The sequence below is a fragment of the Myotis yumanensis genome, unplaced genomic scaffold (genome assembly GCF_028538775.1).
Source record: "Myotis yumanensis isolate MYYU_CA2020_CCGP unplaced genomic scaffold, mMyoYum1.0.hap1 SCAF_14, whole genome shotgun sequence".
NCBI classification, from domain to species: Eukaryota; Metazoa; Chordata; class Mammalia; order Chiroptera; family Vespertilionidae; genus Myotis; species Myotis yumanensis.
In genome coordinates this window covers 50,280,210-50,302,599 of record NW_027223765.1, presented here as the reverse complement: position 1 = coordinate 50,302,599, position 22,390 = coordinate 50,280,210, and the positions used below count along the sequence as shown (strand labels likewise).

Here is a 22,390-nt window from a genome sequence, read left to right as displayed (position 1 = left end):
CTTTATTTCACTGAGTTTGGGAACATTTTTACCAGGACTAGGATTAGGGTGAGGCAAGTGAGGAAGAGAAGTGCAAATGTAAGGTAGGATCCTGTCTTTACTTAAAATATTGATATTCTGTTCATCACCAGCTATTTGGCATTGATTTTGATTCTTTAAAATATTGCATAAAAATGCTGTTTATCTTGATTATTGAGCTTTTGGTGCCCCAAGGGGAAGACCTCACTGGCCTCCCCCTAGTTCCGGCCTGGAACTCAAACCAGTGCTTACTTTGTGGGCATTGACACCACAGCCAACACGGAGCACAGGGGTGTGTGAGCGGCATCTGTCCTTTGGAATCTGGGCTATAACTAGACTGGCCTTGCTGCTGATTTGCTGTATTACCCGGGGAAGCAGCTTTTCTTCACTCGAATTCAATGCCTCCTCGGGGAAAATGCTAAGCTGGGAGAGATTTTTTTCTACAATGTCTTCCTTTGACCAACATTTATGGAGTACCTACTGTGTGCTGATACCATCATAGGCTCTAGAGCTACTGAGGTGAACAAGACAAATTTGGGTGAGGGCACATTAATAAGTAAAAAGATAATTTCTGGCATGCTTTACGAGATAGAGTGTGTGTGTGTCTGAGATGTGCAATAAAGGGTCAGGAAAGTTCTCTCAGGGGAGGTGACATTTGAGCTGAAACATCAATGATAAGTAGATACCGTGGCCTGTGCCTCTCAGACCCGCAACCTTTCTTTTTCTGACAGCTAATCTTTAATGAGCCCTGCCTTTGTGCCTGTTATAACATGTAGAACAACTATACCTGTCCCAACTCATCTTCCTCAACAACGCTGTGAGTAAGGACCTGTTATATCCGCCTTTATTGATAAGGACACAGAAGCACAAAGAGGTCAGTGAATTTGGAAAGATCACTGGCTAGTGAGTGGTGGGAAAAGAACGGGCAGGTAGGCACTGGGGCTTCAAAGCTTGTGTTTAGTCATTCAAAAGGTACTTAATGAGCATCTACTATATTCCACGCACATACACTTAGAGGCTTATTTCATCCTCCTGCCCCGCTCAGCTACCAGCACTGGGTGGGTACTAAGTAGATCACAGGCCTGGCCAAACTGTTCAAATCGTCTCTGGGGGGTGATGGGACTGCTCTGGATCTTGACTGAGCAGTGGGGATGGTGGTTACAGGTCTGTATGGAATTTATCAAAATTGGCAGAATGGTACACTAAAAAGGGTACATTTTACTGGAGGTGAATTATACCTAAACTTACAAATACTTAACCCTCCACCCTCCGCCCCAGCTGCAGCAGCAGGGGGCCTTGAAGCTGTGCTGTCCCCTTACTTCTGAGCCCGGGTGAGGGGCAAGCCTCTGGGGCGGGGCGGGCCCAGGTGCGGCGGGGCGTTGGCCCCAGGTGTCCTCCAGGGCGCGGGGAGAGGGGGGCAGTGGGCGCCTCGGGCGCGGGAGGGTGGGAAGGCGGGTGGACGCGGGGCGAAGCGGAGGGCGGGGGACGCCGGGAGAGAGGGAGGGACCTGCGGGCGGAGAGCGGGAGGCACGGGGAGGAGGAGGGAGGCTGCGCTCCGAGCCGGCGGGGCTGCGAGGCGGAGACAGCCGGGCCACTGGCCGCGCGCGCCCTCCAGGCAGCCGCCCTCCCCGCCGCGTGGGACAGACCCAGGGACCCGCTGCGAGCGGCAGGCGCCCGGCCATGTTCAGCCGGAGCTCCCGGAAAAGACTGTCCAGCCGCTCGGTGAGTGTCCCCCGCCCGAGCGGGGCGGGCGTCCGGGGGGCCCTGGGCCGCCGCGAGCGCCCCTGTCCGGTCTCCCCGCGCCCGGCGGCCGCGCACCTGTGGCCCCAGGTAAGCCGCCCCGGCGGGCGGGTGCGTGCGGAGCGCGCGGGCTCTGGGCGAGGAAGGGGTTAAGTCCTGATCCCCAGTCCGGGCGGGAGGGACCCTGAGATCGGTGGCCCACCAGGTCACAGTTTGGGGCTCCCCTGGAAGCCCCCTTCCTGCAGGGCAGATGGTAATCCCACACGAGAGCACCAGTGCCCAGTGTCTCGGCGCTCCGGCCGCGGACTTGACTTCGGGGCTGTCTTTGGGGGTGCCCTGTGCTGCCCCCTTCCCGGGAGCGCCAGCCTGTTCCAGGGGGAGGGTGCACCGTGGCTGCTTCCCGGGGGCTCTGGGGCAAGGTCTTGCTTTTGTTTCTTAGAAACCGGTGACCAAGGTGTCGCTGGGAGACAAAGCCCAGCCATGGCCACTTCTTGGTGGCTGGGTGCCTTCCCCAGAGGCAGCCGCCGGGGCGGGAGCACTTCCCCAGGCAGGGCACCCTCTGGGGCCCCCCACCTCGGAGGGGAACCCTGGAGACAGTCAGATGAGGGGGTGGGAAGAGTGGGGCTCCTGCCTGAGGGAGCCTCTGTGGTGGAAACATGTGTATCTTTTTGTTTTGAAGTTGACTGGACTGGGGCGGATAGAGAGAGGCCAGCCCTGCAGCGCCTGTGGTGACCAGTGCCCCGGCTTGGCCTTGCATAAATGGAGGTAGGACCCCTTGGATCTGATTTCTAAGGCACAACACTGGGGGGCTGTGGGGGCTGCAGGTGGGTGCGCATGTGAAAAAATACATGTACACACGTCTATGTTTCTGCTTTTGTACATCTCACTGGTAAGCCACATGGAAAGAATGCGAAGTCTATTCCTTTAAGAGCGCGACTACATCTGCTACAAATATTGAAGGTGGAAGTGGTGGCCAGACACTGGGGGGATGCAGGGGAGCGGTTCCCTGTGGGAGCGCTGGGTCCCGCAGACCCACCCTCTGTACCTAAATCACTCAGCCCCAAACAATTCTACTTGGCGTGGAACTGTGTCCAAGAGCCACTGGCTGGTGTTTCCAATTGTGTTTTTAATTCAGCCCCTGTAGCTCTGGGTCCCAACCGCAAATCCGCCGCTGCCCGCCTGCGCTGTGTCAACCTCTTCGGTGGCCAGATGTTTCTTATTACTGTGCCGTGAATGTTGACTTCCAGGCAGCCCCAGCCTGCATTGGAATGATTATGTTTGGGAGACGAGGGATCGCCGTGCCCTCCCAGTGCATCTGGCTGCTGGGGCTCTGGTTGGGAAAAGTTGGGGTGCAGGCCTGCCTGGGCTCTCCGTGTGGCGATGTGAAGAGAAGAGGTGGATCCCTTTTGGCAACTCCATGAAAAGGAAAAACCAGCATCAGAACCCGGTCTCTCTTGGTGATTGCTTCTTCCCTGCTGCTCCTCTGCCCGTTGAGAGGGCTGCTTCTGGGCACCAGGGAGGAAAGCCCGCTTTGATCCTTCTTTCTGTCTCCTTTTGTCTGCGCTTCTCTGCCATCTCCCAGTCGGCAGTGTGTGCTGGGCACCTCGTCATAAGGAGACTCACCCCACCTGGCTCCTTCAGAAATGAGCGCTTTTGTTCCTGCCTCCGTGGGCTCTGGCGGCCTCTTTGCCTTTGTTTCAGGGACGGAGCGCAGCCCTGTGGCTCCTGAGCATTTAATAACTGTGTCAGAGGCAGGCCGGGACCTTATAAATATGTAATGGGCGGCAGGCATCCATCAGCCCTGCCGATGTCGAGGCCCCATAGGTGTGTTCTGGGCTACCCCTGTGTGTCCCAACAGGGAAGGTGGGTGATATGTGGGAATAGGTGTAGGCGGGTTGTTTTGGGAACCAGGTCCAGGGGCCAGGACTACGGATTGGGTCCTCTCCCATCCATCTTGTGCTCAAATGGGGGGGTGGTGGTGATGAACGGGACAGCGATCTTCAGCTTCCCCCGATTCTGCAGCCTTGGGCTCAACTGACTGGAGCCTGTGGGGTCGTGATACCGTGTGGGGTGTCCCTGGCTGCCCGCCTTCGGTCAGTGTGACCTCTTGACTCCTAGTCACTCACTCACTCTCCCTACCTCTCAGTTTCCCTGACTGGTAAGTGGGAACAGTACCTTACCTCCCAGGGCCAGGCACAGTGAATAAATAGGGCGACTTTTGCTCATTATTGTCAGCTGCATCAGTGCTTCTGGGGGGGGGGTGGTGGACTTAGCTGGGGCGAGGCTGCTGGCGTCCTGGCCACTGAGACTCAGGTCCACAGCCTCCGGCCCCCGAGAGCCTGGAGCCCTTTCACCTGCTGATGGAGGAGGGAGGACAGTGTCTGCTTGCCGCCTTGGTGGGCTTTTCTATGGGAGAGACCCTTTCATGGGCTGAGACGGGATTGCATGCGGAGCAGTGTCCTCATGGGCAGCAGAAAGGCCTCACTTTGGCCCCATGAATGGGGTGTTTGTGGTGTTCTCACCCTTTGCTGGACAGGAAGCGGCTTCTTGCTTTGCCCCCTCGGCCCTCCCCGCCCCCCTGGCCCCCCATGTCATGCTTTGGGTGACCTTTGGAGAAGAGGGCTACAGTACAATGCTCTTTTTGGCTGTTTGAAATCCACAGTGCTCACTATCCGCTCCTCTGACTGGAGAGGCAGTTGTGCCCGGATGGGAGGGAAAGGCTGGCCTACGGCTGACCCACGGAGGTGAGCCTCCCTGACCCCCAACCACAGGGCACCCTAAGTATTACCACTCGGCCTCCCAGCGAGCCTCTCTGCTTCCACACTGGCCCCCCGAAGTCCACTGTCTACACTGCAGGCATCTCCTCAAAGCAGAGCCGGATTGAGTTCTAGGGAGGAAGTGGAGGAAGTGTATTATAAACAAACTTTGCCTCGCCCTCTAGTGTGGAGCCAGGACCTTGAAGTCCAGATAGGGCTGGGCTGGTGTCTTGCTCTGGCTTTTACAAGCCCCGTGTCTTTGGGCAAATGACTTGGGCTCCCTGCCTGTCATTTTCCTCGGCGGTCACACTGGGCTCTCTCTACTGAACAAATATATGAGTGCCTGCCGAGTGCCAGCACCAGCACGAGGATAGGCAAGGAACAAAACGGACAGGATCCCTGCCCTCCACACTGATCATGTTTAGATAAGGTGGTCAGGGAGGGCTCCCAGGAGGTGACATGGGAGCAGAGACCCAAATGAAGCCAGGGAGGGGGATCCTGCTGACTCAAACCCAGGCAGGAACCGTCCCGGTCGCCATCCCCTGGAAGCCAGATAGAAATGGGAAGCCTCAGGCCGGCCCTATGCTTCCTCCCCAGCTTTGACAAGGCCCCTCGATTCGATTCCTGTGCCCTCAAAGCCAGAGGAGCCTGACTTAGAGTCCGGGCCCTATGCATGCTGGGTGCACTCCACACCCTGGGGCGCCGTCTGCGGGGACAGATGCCTGAGATCCTGTGGAAGTCTGTTTTAGTTCACGGGAATTTTCTGCACTCACTCCCCATTTTATCGTCACCCACGCCTTTAGGTGGTGCATGTGGGAATTTTTTAAGGATTTTTAAAACCCCACAAGGATTTCCATGTCTTGGAGAGCAGAGGGCTCACAATTGTCAGCTGCCCTCACCTGACCTGGGGCAGCTGGGCAGCAATGGTGGGCTCTGCTCCCCACAGGGGACCCAGCCCTGAGAGGGAGCACCTCCGGGCAGCCTCGGGCACACCCTGCAGTGGCCGGGCCTGAGGGCATTCTCATTAAGAGAAGATTAAGGCATCTGCGTGGATTTTGGACAGAGCACTCAGGGTGCTCCGGTGTGAGAGCATTCTGAGCCGGCTTAATTGGGCTTGTTTGTTACCAGATTGAGCAGGAAAGAAATACAGCCATTTTTACATGTGTCCTTTGAATGCCTAGGCACTGACGAATTTAAAACAAAACAAAACAGCAAAACAACATCAGCAGCAATCAGGATGAGTACTGACTGTCCAGAGCTGTGCCCGCCTCCACGCTTTACTTTAACATTTCTTTTTGATCCTCACCAAACCCGATGAGGTAGATGCGATTCTTTTCTTGATGAGGAAACTGAGTCTGGGAGCTGCTGGAGTTTGGCTTTGAAATGCAGACTCATTTCCTTCCATTCACCTCCTCTTGTTACTTCTCTACTCTGAGGCAAAGGGCACAAACCAAGGCCCTCGGGCCACATCCAGCCTGCAGATGGGTTTTGTTTGTTCTGCACAGTGTGTTAGACAAGGGGGCGTTTTTCTAATCTTAAAATCCAGGTTCCAGCATCTATTGGAAAATCCAAAGGTGTGGTAACAGCGGGGGCTGTTGCTTCGTGACAGTAACAGGCAGGCGAGAGCGATCCCCAGCTCATCCTAGTTCCACTCAAGCACTTCTTCAGAATGTAGGTGATCTGTCAGGTCCCGGAAGCGAATGGTACTTGCAGATCCCGAGTGGGCATTCTCATCTCTGCACGTGTGATTTTAAAGAGAGGCTTCTGTACCATCAGCTAGTAGAGCATTAACAGAGGCAGGCAAGGTTTTTACCTCCTTCCTGTCTTTCACTCACTACAGCCCTTGGAGATGGTTGCAGTTACTTATACCCATTTGCATAGATAAAGAAGCTGAGGCCCAGAGAGGTTCAACAGCTGCCTCAGGTCCTACAGCCAGGTGGTCAGTGGTATTCCCGTCCCGTGTGACTTCCACATTCTGTGCTCTGCACCAGGACGTCTCAGACTTGCATGTGAATTACCAGGGGATCTTGTTTAAATGCAGATTCTGATGCAACAGGGGCCTGAGATCCCGCATCTCTCACAAGTCCCCAGGTGACTGATGCTGCTGGCCCAGGGACCACATGCTGACTAGCAATGGGCTGGACCAGGGGTTGGCAGACTACACCCCGCTGGCCAAATCCAACCCTTCAACCCTTCTTCTGTTTTGTATGGCTCACATTACTTTAAAAAGAAAAATCCTCACCCGAGAATATTTTCCATTAATTTTTAGAGAGAGTGGAAGGGAAGGGGGAGAGACAGTGAGAAAGAAACATCAGTGTGAGAGAGGCACATGGATTGGTTATCTCCCGCACGCCCCCTTTCTGCCCCCCCAACCAGGGGCGGGGATTGAGCCCACAACTGAGGGGCATGCTCTTGACTGGAATCAAACCAGGACCCTTCAGTCAGTGGGCCGATGCTCTATCCACTGAGCAAAACTGGCTACGGATCACATTACATGTTTAATGGGGGGGGGGGGGGAAGCAAAAAAATAATATTTCGTGACATAGGAAAATTACATGAAATTTAAATGAAAGTGCCCATAAATAAATTATCTGAGCAAAGCCACGCCCATTAGTTTGCATTTTGTCTGTGGCAGTTTTCCTGATGCCGCAGCCATAAATAGAGTTGAGTAGTCCCAACCCATTGTATGGCCAGCAAAACCCAAAACATTGCTGTCTGACTCTTTACAGAAAATACTGGTCAACCCCTGGTCTCTCTACCACTGTGTAGAGCAGTAGTTCTCAACCTTGGCTGCACATTAGTCACCTGGGAATTTTTTTAAAATCCTGATTTCTGGGCCTCATCCTCCGGAAATTCTGTTCCTTTGTTATGGGGTGAGGCCACAACATTAGTAACAAAGAAACAGAATTTCCGGAGGATGAGGCCCAGAAATCAGGATTTTAAAAAGATTCCCAGGTGATTCTAATGTGCAGCCAAGGTTGAGAACCACTGATCTAGAGGAATATGCAAATAGCTTCCCTTAGTTTTAGAAGAAAGGAATCTGAGGACCTTTTGGAATCAAGGCCAGAGGACGCAATCCCTCCACCTTGGACGAAAATGGTGCTGAAATAAAAATCAAAGGCAACCAAAGAACCAGACCAAAGCCATTTCTAAAGGGCATGTGGAGATGAGGCTTGCAAGACCAGATCAATGAACTGCTAGTGGATTCTAAGCTCCTTGTAATCCCTTTAAGGGTTCAGCTTTGCTGATAAATGCATATTCGACTCTGGCATTAAAAGGCTGGCTTTCAGAACAAGCCTCCAGGAGCTGTACTTTCAGAAGCAGCTGACTTGGAAAGCCCAGAGCAGTGGTAGCTTTGTGAGGTTGTCTTAATTATGCAGAGCAGTTTGTGTCCGGACAACGGCTGCCTCTCTGGGCAGGATGCTCTGCAGTCGCTCCGAGGCCCCGCTGGCTGGGTCAGCCAAGGCTGCGCCTGAAAAGCGTCTTTCCTTAGTTGCCCGGGCGATTGTGTTGATTGATGACTGGAGTGGTAATTTGGGGAGATGCCAGCCTGGTTTCCTTTAGTGGATTGTAATTTGGCTAAGAAATGGATTCCCACTGATTGTTTTGCTTGGGAAAGAAAAACACTCTGTCTCAGTCAACTGATGTGCCAAGAAAAGGGGGGGGGGGGGGGGGAAGGTGTGCATGCATCTAGGATGTGCCTGAACTCTCAAGGTAAGGAAGGCTACTTAGCAGCTAAGAAGGTTGCTGGTTAACTCACCTGATGTCATCGGCATTTGATGCAATGCCTGATGGAAGCTGAAACACTTTAATAAGGTTTTTCTCTTGAGGAAACATATCAGTTCATTTCAATGCAGGGTGGGGTAGAAGTAGGTTCACAGTTGTATGTGAAACACAGTTTATTCTGGTATTATTATTTATTAATTAGTGTATTATTTTCCATACAAACAACTGTAAACCTATTTTTGCCCAGCCCTGTACTAATATGTTCATATTGTTGCCTCTGATTTTGAAACAAGACATGGCTATTATAGAAGACTAGGGGCCCGGTGTATGAATTCGTGCACCAGTGGGGTCCCTGGGCCTGGCCTGTGGGATCAGGCCGAAACTGGCTCTCTGACATTCCCCGAGGGGTCACAGATTGTGAGAGGGTGCAGGCCAGGCCAAGGGACCCCACCAGTGCACAATCGAGGCCAGGGAGGGACATGGGAGGTTGGCCAGCCGGGGAGGAACCACAGGGGGGCTCCAGGGTGTGTCCGGCCAATCTCGCTCAGTCCCAATCGGCTGGACCCCAGCAGCAAGCTAACCTACCGGTTGGAGCATCTGCCCCCTGGTGGTCAGTGGATGTCATAGCGAGTGGTTGAGCAGCCTTAGCATATCTTTAGCGTATTATGCTTTGATTGGTTGAACAGATGATTGGACAACTGGACACTTAGTATATTAGGCTTTTATTATATAGGATTTTAAAAATCACACACACACACACACACACACACAAAGCATAGAGGAAAAAACCCTTAATTATAACTTTGAAACTAAGGTCAGCAAACCACACCAGTGGAACAAAATCATCTGGCAACTTGTTTTTGTACAGCCTACCAGCTAAGCATAGTTTCCACATTTTTAAATTAAAAATAAATATTTAAAATTAATTTCAGAGAGGAAGGGAGAGGGAGAGACAGATAGAAACATCAGTGATGAGAGAGAATCATCTATTGGCTGCCTCATACCGCCCCACCCCCTTGGGGATCAAGCCCGGAACCTTGGGAATGTGCCCTGACAGGGAATCAAACCCTAACCTTCTGGTTCATAGGTCGACGCTCAACCACTGAGCAACACCTGTGGGCAGTTTTCACATTTTTAAATGGTTGGGGAGGAAAATCAAACGAAGAGGTTATGATTGGATTCTGGTCTGGGCACATGCCTGGGTTTCAGGCTAGATAACCCCAGTAGGGGGCATGCAGGAGGCAGCTGATCAATGATTCTATCTCATCATTGCTGCTTTTATCTCTCTCACTCTCCCTTCCTCTCTGAAAGCAATTAACATATATATATATTTTTTAAAAAAGAGTAACATTTTATGGCACATAAAAATTATATGAAATTAAAAATTCAAGTCCATGAATAAAGTTTTAAAGGAACACAGCCATGCCCATTTATTTAGTATCATCTGTGGCTGCTTTGGCTCCAGCAAAATGGAATCACTGAGCTAGTCCTCATGGTCCACAAAACTGCAGGTTTCACCACCTGGCCCCGTGCAGAGACCTGACGGCGTGCATTTCCTCGGTCATTCAGAGTATGACTTACTAACAGGCTTTTACAGAGTACACCTTCTGCAGATAGTCTTTTGTAACTGACTTTTTCATACTTAGCAGTACTTTTTGGATGTCTTTACATTTCAGGCAAAAAGATCTAACACATTTATTAGCTTTTAGAATCCAGTGTGTAGATTATCATTGAATTAAAATTTTTCTATTCATGGCCACTTTGGTGGTTTTCCATTGTTCCTTATTAGATACTATACGACAATAGCTTTTCTTATGCCACAACATGTCTGTGTGGAGCTCTTGTAAATGGTGCCAGCTTCCACTCTTACTCCTTAAAAAGTTTGAGTATATTTCTGTGTTTGAGTGTATGTGTGTGTGTGTGTGTGTGTATATATTTCATTCTTTGGGCTGAAACTTTGAAAATCCAAGCTTGTATGGCAGCCTCATAATTAATCCCTTTTAGTCACCCTGCCTGACAATTTGTGCCTGATGGATAGTGAGAAAACTCGGAGCATCTCTGTCAGTCATCATCTTCTCAGAATACACTTTATTTGTCTTTGATTCTGAAAGTGATACCCACAGTCCATTGAATGGTTGTCATTCAAGCTTACATTTCTGTTGCTTAAGGTTAGTGGGATGAGGGGGAATCTCATAAATTTGTTGTTTTTGTGGTCCCTCGGCTCAAAAAACCAGAAGGTTATCCTTTAACTCTGGGATTAACGAGTACCCAGAGGGAATTCCTGTGGACAGAGGGAATTCCCTAAACAGAATGATTCCAGATCAGTGAGCATTGCGAGATCAAAAGGATTCAACCTGCCTGGTATGCAGGAGAGCTATGCGGGGAGGGATCTCTGGGGAGAAATGTGTATTTCCAGGCAGTGACTTAAAACTTCTAGGAAGCTTGTAAGGGCTTATGTGGGAGCATTGTAGCTGAGTGGTTAAAGGGACAGGCTTGGAAGACATTTTTGCCTCCTACTATTTGTGGGAAAGTGACGTAACCTTTCCCAGTCTTTCTTTTTTCATCTGAAAAAATGGGAATAATGTTACTTAAAATCTGAGGTTATCTTATGAGGTTGTTATGAGGATTAATGGGACAATGTGTGGGCTGTGCCTCTGTGTGCATGGTGTGTAGCAAGGGCTTCATATATGTTTGTGGTTGCAAGAGGGCTTAATGGAAATAGGACTGGATAAGGAGTAAAACTGGTGCATGGCCCTCGGAACTGCAGGTTCTATGATAGGGATCGAGTCCCTTTCCCACCATGAGCCGTAAGCCATCATTTGTTAAATGGGGGTGATGGTTCTTGACTTAGGGACTTGGCTCAGAAGAGCTAGTGGACTCCTCTCCTCTGTAGGGGTTTGGGTTCTAAAGGAATGAGACTGATGGACTAGACCAGGGGTGGACAACCTTTTTGTGAGTGCGTGCCAAAACCAGCAAAATCTCTGACTCAAAATTCTTCTGCATGCCAACCCTAATTTTTTGAGAACATGTTATGCCTACTTGATATCTCTTAAGGTGTACGTATGTGAAGAACCTTGAAGAAATAATAAAATTCATTCGAGCAACAAAAACAGTGTATGATGATGAAAAATACATTTATTTTTTAATGTATACATGTTATGTAAAATTATTTATCTAAGATGCACCTACACAGAATTTATCTGAAAAATAAAAAAGTTGATATTAAGGAAAAAAATTGTAAATGGAAGATTATAAGAGAGGGTTTCGAGTGCCAGCAAAAGTTACTGGTGTGCCATGTTTGGCACGCGTGCCAGGGGTTGCCCACCCCTGGATTAGACAGTGGTTGGCAAACTCATTAGTCAACAGAGCCAAATATCAACAGTACTTCTTCAAAATAGACTCGCCCAGGCCGAAAACCAACTTCTGCGCATGGGCCACGAAGTTTCAATCGCACTGTACGTGCAACCGAACGTGGTATTTTGTGGAAGAGCCACACTCCAGGGGCCAAAAAGCCGCATGTGGTTTGTGAGCCACGGTTTGCCGAGCCACAGTTTGCCAACCACTGGACTAGCAGATTTGTACAGCCCGCCCCACACACACATCTGGGGCCAACTACCCTTCAGATGAAACGGACTTGAGTAGAATTGGACCCTGTGCCTTCACAATCTTTTTGCTTAAGTGAAGTGTGCATATGATGTTTCTAAAAACAATTTGCAAATTCTATTAGGAAGACGACATTTAAACTCTGACCCTTGGGGTCAGTATATAAAAGGGGCCATTTTATGCCTTAAGCCCACTAAACTGGACCATGAATATTCATGTCCAATATGAAAGCCACACATCATCAAGACAATCCATCCAGTTTACCTTGGCTGCTTAGTGAGTGTGAGTTTTGTGGCTTCCACATGCCATTCGAAGCACTGCCATTGACAGGGTCGCCAGTCCTTACCGGAGCTCCCTCTCCTGGGGCACGAGAAACAAGGACATTTATACAATATTTGACCCAATTTCATTTGACCCTAGAGACTCCTGAGATAAGATCTGGCCTGTACCTATATTTTGCTCACAGTGCACAGGATTTCCAAGTTTAGTTAACTGCCAACATTTTGTGTACAAAATCAGACTTGGGGCTTTCTCTGGAATCATCAAAGTTGCTGGCGACTCGGGGCTTCTGTTCCTTCCTTCCCTTTAGATAGCGCAGGCGTCCAGCTCGTCCCAGCCCCCATCACCGCCCATCGCTTACACCTGCCTCCGCACCCCTCTGCATGCCTGGCTGGCTGCGGTAGGCATCTGACTTGAAGAAGCAAGTGAGTGAATATACACGACTGGAAGGATGACATGAGTGGCAATAAAGTTGCCACTTGGCAGGGACAACTGTGCTGAGCAAATCCTCAAACTGGTGACTTTCCATCTGGGAGACGCCCTTTGGGAGGAGAGAGGCAACATTATTGGGGGCCTGCTGTGTGCTTGGTTCTTTCGTGATCACCCCATGTCATCCTCAGAACAATTCTCTGAGGCATGTGTTTACCTACAACTTTAAAAAATATATATATTTTTATTGATTTCAGAGAGGAAGGGAGAGAGAGAGAGAAAGAGAGAAACATCAATGATGAGAAAGAATCATTGATCAGCTGCCTCCTGCACACCCCTTACTGGGGATCGAGCCTACAACCTGGGCATGTATCCTGACCAGAATCGAACCTGGGACCCTTCAGTCCCCAGGCCAATGCTCTATCCACTGAGCTAAGCTGGCTAGGGCTCCTTTCTACTTTTTAAATACGAGGAAACTGAGGTCCAGGATGGTTAGGTAACATGCTCTAGGCCACACAGGTAACAGGTAGTGGAGTCAGGATTTGAAACCAAGTCTTTAGGGATGGAGATCACACACTTTTTAACCAAGCATTTTGGCATTTGACCTTCCTGGTCTAAATAGACAACTCTGCCTTGGAGAAAACACTTATATTCCTAGTGGCCTGGGGTTGACATCTGACAAGGAATGAAATGTCTGTTATATTTGAGGGGAGTGGGTGAAACTCCTCTAAAATCAGAGGGTGTGGAGCTGAGCTTGTTGGGGTGTCTGAAAGGTGAGGAATTGAATCAGGTACAATGCGATTTCCAGTAGGAGATGACTGGCTGTTTTCTAATCAGACCTGCACACGCTGAAGGGGCCCCATTCAGCCTGTTCACAGCTTTGGTGTTAAACTGAGCGATCCGGCCAGTTTGTGACGGGCGGGTGGTCCTCAGGAAGGTCATTTGCATGTGTCCTTGGAGGAAACCTCCACAGAAGGGCTCAGTCAAGGCAGGGAGTTTACTGCCCATCCTTCAGCAACCAACTTATAGTCAACAAACTGAAAATGAACAAGAGGGTCATTACCCTTGTTGGGACCCATGCTTTCAGCTTTGCTCCCCAATGCTTTACTGAGCCGGCCCGACACCACGTTGCTAAACAGACGCAAGCACATGTGACCGCTGGAAAGCATTTAATGAGAGCGCCATTTGCTTTTCTGTTTGGTAAGCCACTGGGTGATGCAGAAACGGCTTTCACGCTTCTTAAAAGCCGGCTCGTTATGGGGACGCGGAACACCCAGAGTGGGTCTTCCAAGTTTAAGTGCCGAGGAATTAGGCCTCCCGGGGACTTATTAGAAGAATGCAGGTGTTCCCTCTCCTCGGCACACTCTGAAATGACTCTGATAATACAATTTCTCAAAGTCTTTCGTTCCCAATCAGGCACCAGGAGGCTCCTGCCGCCTGCATCCTCGGTGCCTCTGCTTTGGAGCTTCTCCAGCAACGTATTGAGTTGTTTGGAAATCCTGACAGACGCCTTTTATCTTTGTGAAGCCAAAAACACGGAACAGTAGGTAGCAGGGAGTATCTCCATCATCGTGGGTCCAGAATATTCGAAGCAGCGGGAGGGACACATACATATGTTTTTCTGAGTTCTGGGAGGTGGAACGATGTAATGGATGTTTCCAACTGCGAGGGTTTCAGATCATTTTTCTTTTCTCTCAGCTTTTCAAAATCCTGGTGATAACAGCATTTTGAGGCAGGTTTACTTCTTCAAATTACTTTTGATCAAATTATCGGATGATAAATGTGCAGTGTAGATAATTTGGAAAATTCGATTTGGAAAGTCAAATGATTACAAAAAAGCCTAACTCCAACACCCACAGAGGAACTCTCTTAGCATCAGGGCGTGGTTTCCGTTTGGTTTCTTTACTTAGAATTTCACAGTCGTGTTAGTTTTCTAGAGCTACCGGAACTAACGCCGGCACACCGGGTGGCTTCAAACAACAGAAATGTGCTCTCTAGAGTCTGGAGGCTGCACGTCCAAAATCAAGGCATCGCGGTGGTGTCCTCCGCAGGCTCTGTCCATGCCTGTCCTTGCGGCTGGGGGCTCTTGGACTCATTGGCACTTCGTCTTGTGGGTGTGTCACTCCACCTCCACCTCTGCCATCTCCCGGTGCCTGATTCAGACCTCTGAATCCGTCAGTACTGGCAGGAAATCTCACCCACTAATAGCACCCGCTAGTCCCATCTCCCGGTGTCCCGTCCCTCTCTCCTCTTGTAAGGACTTGTCTTTGGATGTGGGCTCTCCCCAGCCCAGCGTGACCTCACTTCCAGATCCTTAACTTATCACATCTGCAAAGACCCTTTTTCCAGTAGATCACTTTCAGAGATTCCAGGTGGAGGTGTCTTTTGGGGGAACAGCTATTCAGCCATTAGCATCATGATGGTAACGAGCACATGCAGATACTGCTCTGGAGCTGTGTGCCTGCCCAGGCTTCCTAAATGTGTTGTTTGTAGAGCTGCAGTGACAGGAGGTGGGGCTTTGACTTGGGGCCCCTTTGAGGAGACGCTTGCCTTGTCTTTCCAAGGCGCAGTTAAAAGCTGGCCACAGGACCGGACTGTAACGAGCTGCTATTAGCGGCTGGAATTTCCTGCCCGTATTGATGAATTCCGCTGTCTGAATCAGCTGACCCCCAGGTCACCCTATGAAGTCCATCCATCTTCTTTTAGCTTTTGTTGGGCCTTGCCAGGGAGATGGATAGGAAATGAACTGGTAGTCTGTGGACAGTTACTTGTGGGAAGAGCTTTTGGCCCCAGGCCTTTTAATTAATGTCTAGGTTATATAATTGATTAACTTTCAAAGGCAAAAAAAAAAGTCCTCTGTAGGAAAGGAGATTCTTCATGGTCCTAAACGAGATCCCATCTCCACAAGATTGTGCCAGAGCTAACGACCCCACCCCTCCCCCCGCTCCTCACTTCTCTGCAAATACAACCAGAAAAAGTGTAACATTAATTGCACTTCCTCACTCCCTGATTTCTGTTAAATCCAGCATGAATGCATCTAGGCTATTCAGAATAAATGATCTGAAATAAAATGAAAACAAATTATGATTTTTTTCATTATCATCATCATGTTAGCTATCATTAATTGAACATTTACAATGTGCCAGGGATATTAGATTCTAAGCACCTTTCTTATATTCTTTTATTTAATTATTGAAATCCTTTATGAGATAGATACCAGTATCGACATTGGTTTCATGAAGAAATTGAGATGCAGCAAATTGAAGTTGCCCTTATGGTATTAAGGCTGAGGTTAGAGCTGAGGACTCTGCAGTCTGGGCTCTTAAACACTATGCCCGGCTCTGGAGAGATCTCCCCACTTGAACCAGTTGTAGGGCTGATTACCTCCCCCTCAGAGTTTCCCAGTCCCTAGCTCTCAGTTGGTGCTTACAATTTACATGTAATGAATTAGGTGCTGCTGCTGCTGCTGCTGGTCCGGGGAACAGAGTTTGAGAACCACTGGTCAACACCATAGCCCAGCCCTCCAGGACTTGACAGTGACATCCGGGCGACCAGATGAACACGATCGCCCAGGTTAGCAGGTCACAGCTTTCTTACCACACAGTAGCTCGGATTACTGCTGAAGGATCTGCACTGCTGTTGAGGGCAGGGAGTTTAGATTGGAAAGAGAAGCCCTCCCACCCCCGACTCAGGCTTTAGTGTATTCTTGGCTTCCTCCTCTTTCCTATCACTTAGAGGACATGGAATTTAATAAAGTGGTTTTAAAATTCTTTTATCAACTGTAAAGTAGAACAGCCAAGGTCTGGTGTCTATGAAGATGATTGAAGATGAATGCAAGGCCTACCCCCGCCAGATAGAATACAGTGGAAGGCCGTACGGATGACAGCAGTGTGGTGCTGGAGCAGGAGCAGATCGCTGACAGACCAGACATCTCCAAAGCCAGAGCGAAGTCCTTGTGGCACATGGTGAATGATGGAGGTCACACGTAAGAGCAGTGGGGGTACCACTCACTGCACAGTGCTAGGACACCATTCACTGGAATAAAAAGGTATTAATAAAAAACTTTTAAATAAAAGAAAATAAATTTTTTTGTGGATGAATGGTTGCACAAATTTGGAAAGTAAAAGGCATATCTAGATTCAAATGTTTTCCCGTTTTTTTCTCTCCCTCACGCTCTACCCTCTAGCCACACTGGTCACCGTACTGGTCCCCAAACTCAGCAGGCATATTCCCACCTCATGGCATTAGCCTTTGCTGGCACCTCCCCAGGACTGGCTCCCCAGGTGTCCCCAAGGGTTGTTCCCTCACTTCCCTCCTGGCCTCTCCCCTGACGTCATTTCCTTAGAGCAGTGTTCACTCCGTCCTCAAATGCACAACAGTTACTCCACTCTCCCACCTGCCCCCCGCCCCCCCCCTTTTCAGTGGATTACCTGGCTTTCCTTCTGCCCTAGAATTAATTACTTTAGTCTACACAGGAATTTAAACTTTATGAGAATATTTTTTCCATATCTTTTTTGTTCAGTCCCTCAACACCCAGAAGAGTACCTGGTGCATTGCAAAATCCCAACAGAATTTGTTAAATGAATAAATACAGAAATGGGTCATAAAGGAAGGTGGGCTATTTTGACATGAATAACAATTAAAGTGGTCAAATGACAAATTGAGAAAATTATCTGGAACACATGATATACAGAAGTCTAATATTTTAAAATATGCAAAACAGCTCTAATACAAAAACATGAAACAGCTCATTAGAAAACTGGGCCAAGGATCTATCTCATCAGGCAGATGCGTGAGGAGGTATCATTTGTTTTCTTAATGGTGCTACCGTTTCCAGTGGTTCTGTGTATTTGAGTTGAATATAAATAGCTGGGAGAAGATGTATTTGTGCAGAATGGTGAAGCCTGTGTTCACCGAGCTGTAGCATCTCTTTTCCTAGAAATTATTAAAACAGTGTGCATACTATTTGGGCTAAGCTGTGTTCCCTTTGTCAGGAAGATTAAAAGACCTCCTAAGATTCCTTAGGATTTGGAGTTTGTCCATGGGTGTAAACATGACCCATAGCAATGATAGTGTGATTTAAAAGATGACAGAAAAACAACCACTATCAACTATAACATCTACCAGGTCAAAAAGTAACATCTATATCTAGGGACGTGGGCATTTGGCCACTCATGGCTGCGTTTCTGTTTTCTTGTCACAGTGAGTTGGGAGTGTTGCCACCGGCGTTCAGTGGGCTGGGATAGGGATGTGGAACCTTTTAGACTGTGAGATGGTGCCATGGGACAGGGATGGGAGACGTTCTGCAGACTCAGATGTGGCATCACCTGAAGGCAGTCCTGCCCCCAGTGCCCAGGGTGTTCCCACCCAGTGAGAAGCCGTGGGAGTGCTGCAAACAGCAGATGCCCTGGGGAGTGCGTGGTGACCCTCTGGACCCCAGTTTCCCTCACCTATAGATGGAGGGAGATGGATGATAGACACAGGAGAGGTCATCATCAACACGGCGGCACAGCAGTCAGGGCTTCCCTGCTTAAATAGCCCACCGCGGAGATTTGGGCAAGAAGGGATTTGAGAGACGAGTTCTTCACTCGGTCCTCCTGCGGGATGAGCCCTGCTCTCCATCTCATCTGTAAAACACCCAGTCAGGAGGTGGCACTCCCTCTTCCCACCCCTCCAGCTGTGCTGTTGTGTGTACGGAGAGTGCATTTGTTCCTGAACCTGCTATGCAGTTATACTTGCTACTGTAATTACATAAATACCTTCACAAACCCATGAATGTAATGCGAAAAGAACGAAGAGTTATTTCTGTGGAAAACTAAGCTGAGCCTTAGCTGGTTTGGCTCAATGGACAGAGCGTCGGCCTGTGGACTGAAGGGTCCCAGGTTCGATTTCGGTCAAAGGCACATGCCTGGGTTGCAGGCTTGGTCCCTAGTAAGAGGCGGGCAGGAGGCAGCCAATCAGTGATTCTCTCTCATCACTGATGTTTCTGTCTCTCTCTTTCCCTCTCCATTCCTCTCTGAAATCAATAAAAATATATTTAAACAAACAAACAAACAAAAACTGCTTGAAAATGCTCCAATAATGACTAGTAAGAGCAAACCAGTTTAATTAGGTTCTGGGGAAAACAATTATAAAACATTGGGGATGACGCAGAAATTGTAGAAGGACCTAGATTTTTTGACAACATCTTTAATTTCTGACTCCACTCTAAAAACAACCAACCAACCAAACAAAAATAACTGGAAATTGAAGAGGCATCATAGGTGTGTTTTATGCATGAAATAAAGGGACTCAGATCTGCAAGCCCGTGTGCAAACCCCTCTCCCACTCTACATGAATGTATGAGCGCGTATTTCAAGGAAAAAATTAAAATATGTCTTTATCATTATCTTAGGATTTCTCAATGTGATAGACACCTCTTGTCCCCACATTTGTTGTCTAGTTCTTCCTTAGAAGTGTAACTTTCAAACTATTGTCTGGCTCACAGCCTGAGAATTAAGAGAGTATTTCCCAGGCCTCCTTGCTCTTAGGGGTTGCCATTTGGCTAAGTTCTAGCCAAAGGCATATGAGTAAAACTAGTAAGTACATCTTATGGAAAGAGCTTCTCAAGGGACAGCATGGACCTTAGTTTCCCTGCTGCCTGTCCAGTGGAATGTGGATGCGATGGTTGGAGCTCAGGCAGCTAAATTGGACCATGAGGTGGGAGCCCCGTGTGAAGAAAGCAGAACAAGACAGGCAGTGCCTTGGACTGCAAAACTCCAGATTGTATTTACACGAGAAAGTGGTTAATTTCTGTGTTGTTGAGGCTACTCTTATTTTGGATTTTCAGTCATCTACAGCCGGAGTTTATTCCAACTGGGCTGCAGTTGTTGATCCTATTGAATAAGAGAGGCTCTGTTATACCGGCTACTGCCCAAGGGTCAAGAATTCATTTTGACTCTTTCAACAGATTTCCTAGGGCTGTCGTTTCCAGCAGTAGGGTGCCCACCGTGCTCTCAGTGGTTGAAAATAGTTCTACTTGTAGGAGTACTTGCAAGTGTGCTGTTCCAGAATACACTGTCCCGAGGCCGGGATGACTTCATCCGAGACCTTGACTTCTCAGAAGTTATTAGAGTAAATTGAAGCGCATGTGGTTATAGTAGGTGTTAATTTCCCATTGTTCGACTTCTCTGTGAATCTGCGCCATCATCTATCGAGGAATAACCTGGAACGTTTCAGGAATGTCATCGCGTAGCCCATTTCACCCTCTGCAGAAGAGCATGCGCGGTTCTGGAATGCATTTAGAGCTGCTTATTTTAGGTTTAAAGCGTAGAGAATGGAGGGATATGATTAATCCCTTCGATAGCCCCTATCATTTTACCAGCAGACGAAGCAAGGGCTTGGGTTCACGTTACATGCCTGAGTAGGTATGCCACGGCGCTGCTGTATGTGAGAGTGGGCGGTGCCTGGAACCTGACCGCCCGTGTGTGAACGGAAAATGGCATGTGCCTGTTTAACCTCGTAATTAAATAATCACCAGCGAACACTTTCCCTGCTGGGAAATCTGCCTCGGTGGTTGTATCCCAGGATAGAGTTCTGTGTGGAAGTCGTTAAGCAGGAGTTACCTTTCTGGTGGTTATTCTTGACCAGCTTTCTCAAATTGTCTGAAAGAATGATAATAACAAATGTCTGAGAAAAAAAATTGGATGACATTTTGGGGTCAAATTTTCACAAGCAAGAGGAACAGTGGGAGATGGATTTATAAAAACTTAGGGAGAATTTATTCATTTAACAAAATTTATTGTGTGGCTACTATGGTCTCACATGCCTTGAAGGACAGTAAAAAATGATATAAATGTATATATTTTAAATAAGTTAGATACATATGAATATCTGTGTGCTTCTATGCATCTGTTTTGTCCCCCCACCCCCTCCGTCCTGCAATGGTGGCAGATACTTTATTTGTGTGACTTAACAATATATCTTTTTTTAAAATTACAGTTTCTTTCTATTTCCTCTGTATTAGTTTCAGGTGTACAGCATAGTGATTAGACAATCATATACTTTACAAAGTGTTCCCCTTATTTTCCAGTATCCACCTGGCACCATACACAGTAATTACAATACTAGAGGCCCAGTGCACGAAATTCGTGCACGGGTAGGGTCCCTAGGCCTGGCGGGAGATCAGGGCCAATCGGGGCCTTCTGGCTGCTGGTCGGGGCCTTCCTTCATTCTGTGCCACTCCCTGGTGGTCAGAGCATGTCGTAGTGAGCAATTGAACTCCTGGTCTCCCGATCGAACTCCTGAGGGGAGACTTTGCATATTAGGCTTTGATATAGATAGATAGATAGATAGATAGATAGATAGACAGACAGATAGATTATTGACTACATTCCCTATGCTGTAATCTATGTCCTTGTGACTATTTTGTAAATACCAATTGTACTTCTTAATCCCTTCACCTTATTCACAAATCTCCCCCTTCCCCCTGGCAATGACTAGTTTGCTGTCTGTGTCTATGAGTCTGTGTCAGTTTTGTGTGTTCATTTATCTTATTCTTTAGATCCCACATGTAAGTGAAATCATATGGTATTTGTCTTTCTCTGACTGACTTATTTCACTGAGCATAATACCTTCTGGGACCATCCATTCTGTCTGTCACAAATGGTAAGATTTTATTCTTTTATGGCCGAGTAATAGCCTGGACTGTGCTGCCCCCAAGTTTTGTCATCTCATCCATGGGTCTTGAGTGACACACCTGTAAAAATCAAGGGTTTCAGCAAATTAGGGAATAAAACCCTTCTTCCTCATTCTTCCCTCCAGAAAAGGTGCTTTAAATTAAACCTTGTGTCCGTTGGAAAATCTCAGGTTAACAGTGCCCTGTCTTCTCTCGGTCTCCTCCATATCACTGTGCCTCTCCAAACCACAACTGTTTTTGCCTCAGCAGCTACCCTTGTCTCCTAACAGATGTCCCACCTCCACCTTTTCAGCCCTCTAATCCATTTTCCACTCGGATACAAAGAAGCTGTTCTTATGAAACATTGATGCACATGTAGGGCATGAACAATGGAGATGCAGCGAGCCCGCCTCGGCTGGAGGAAGGAGAGCCCTGTGGTTCTCGCCACAGCGGTGACCAGGCTCCTGAAGCCGACGGTGGCCACGCCGCCGCTTGGCTTTCGGGTTTGCCACCAGTGTGCCCCCCAGTAGTGCCTCATTTGCTCCTGCAGTTGTTTGTTTGGGATGCAGACGCAAGAGCCTCTCTGGAACGCTTTCCTGGAGGCCTCGCCAGGTCAGGGGCTTCGCTGGATGAGGTTACGCTGTTTTCCAGAGAGCCTTGTGCCACTTTACACTCCCGCCGGCAGGTAGCATTCTGCTTGCTCCCATCCTCCCTCACACTTTTGGTCACATCTCCCCTTCATCCTCTGTGCATGTGGCTTCCTCTGCCTGGACTATCATTTCCCATCTGTCCCGGCACTGGCTGCTGCTCCCGCATCCTCCAGCCTTAGGCTAAACATCACCGTCTCAGACCATCTCTCTGACCCTAGCCCCTTGTCCCAGGACCATAAGCGCCACCAGGGCAAGGCCCATGTCTGCTGGTTCATTGTATCCCCCTGGGCCTAGTGTAGTGCCTGGCGCATAGTAGGTGCTCAATCAGTAGGTGGCTCAGGAAGCAAATGGTCCAGTGAGTCAAGTTTCCAAGTCCTCTCCGGTCCAAAGCCCCCTGGTCCAGGGAAATGAAATCAGAATATGCCACCCATGTGCCTCTGGCTTCAGGGCGGTTCCGTGGAGGAGATGGTGCCAGGACACCATTGAAAGGGTGCGGTGCTCAGCTGCCTTGGCCCCAAAGCATTTGTGACCCC

At 48.7% G+C, this 22,390-nt stretch overlaps 1 protein-coding gene across 1 annotated transcript in view; it reads left to right on the top strand.

The window, feature by feature from the left end:
- The first annotated feature begins 1,658 nt into the window (after nucleotides 1-1,658).
- Nucleotides 1,659-22,390, top strand: part of PRICKLE2 (prickle planar cell polarity protein 2) — a 319,261-nt gene continuing 298,529 nt past the window's right edge. Inside the window, exons 1-2 of the mRNA XM_070390927.1 lie at nucleotides 1,659-1,740; nucleotides 2,438-2,523. Of these exons, the coding sequence (XP_070247028.1) occupies nucleotides 1,699-1,740; nucleotides 2,438-2,523 (128 nt within the window). The 5' untranslated portion in view covers nucleotides 1,659-1,698. The remainder of the gene's footprint in view (nucleotides 1,741-2,437; nucleotides 2,524-22,390) is intronic.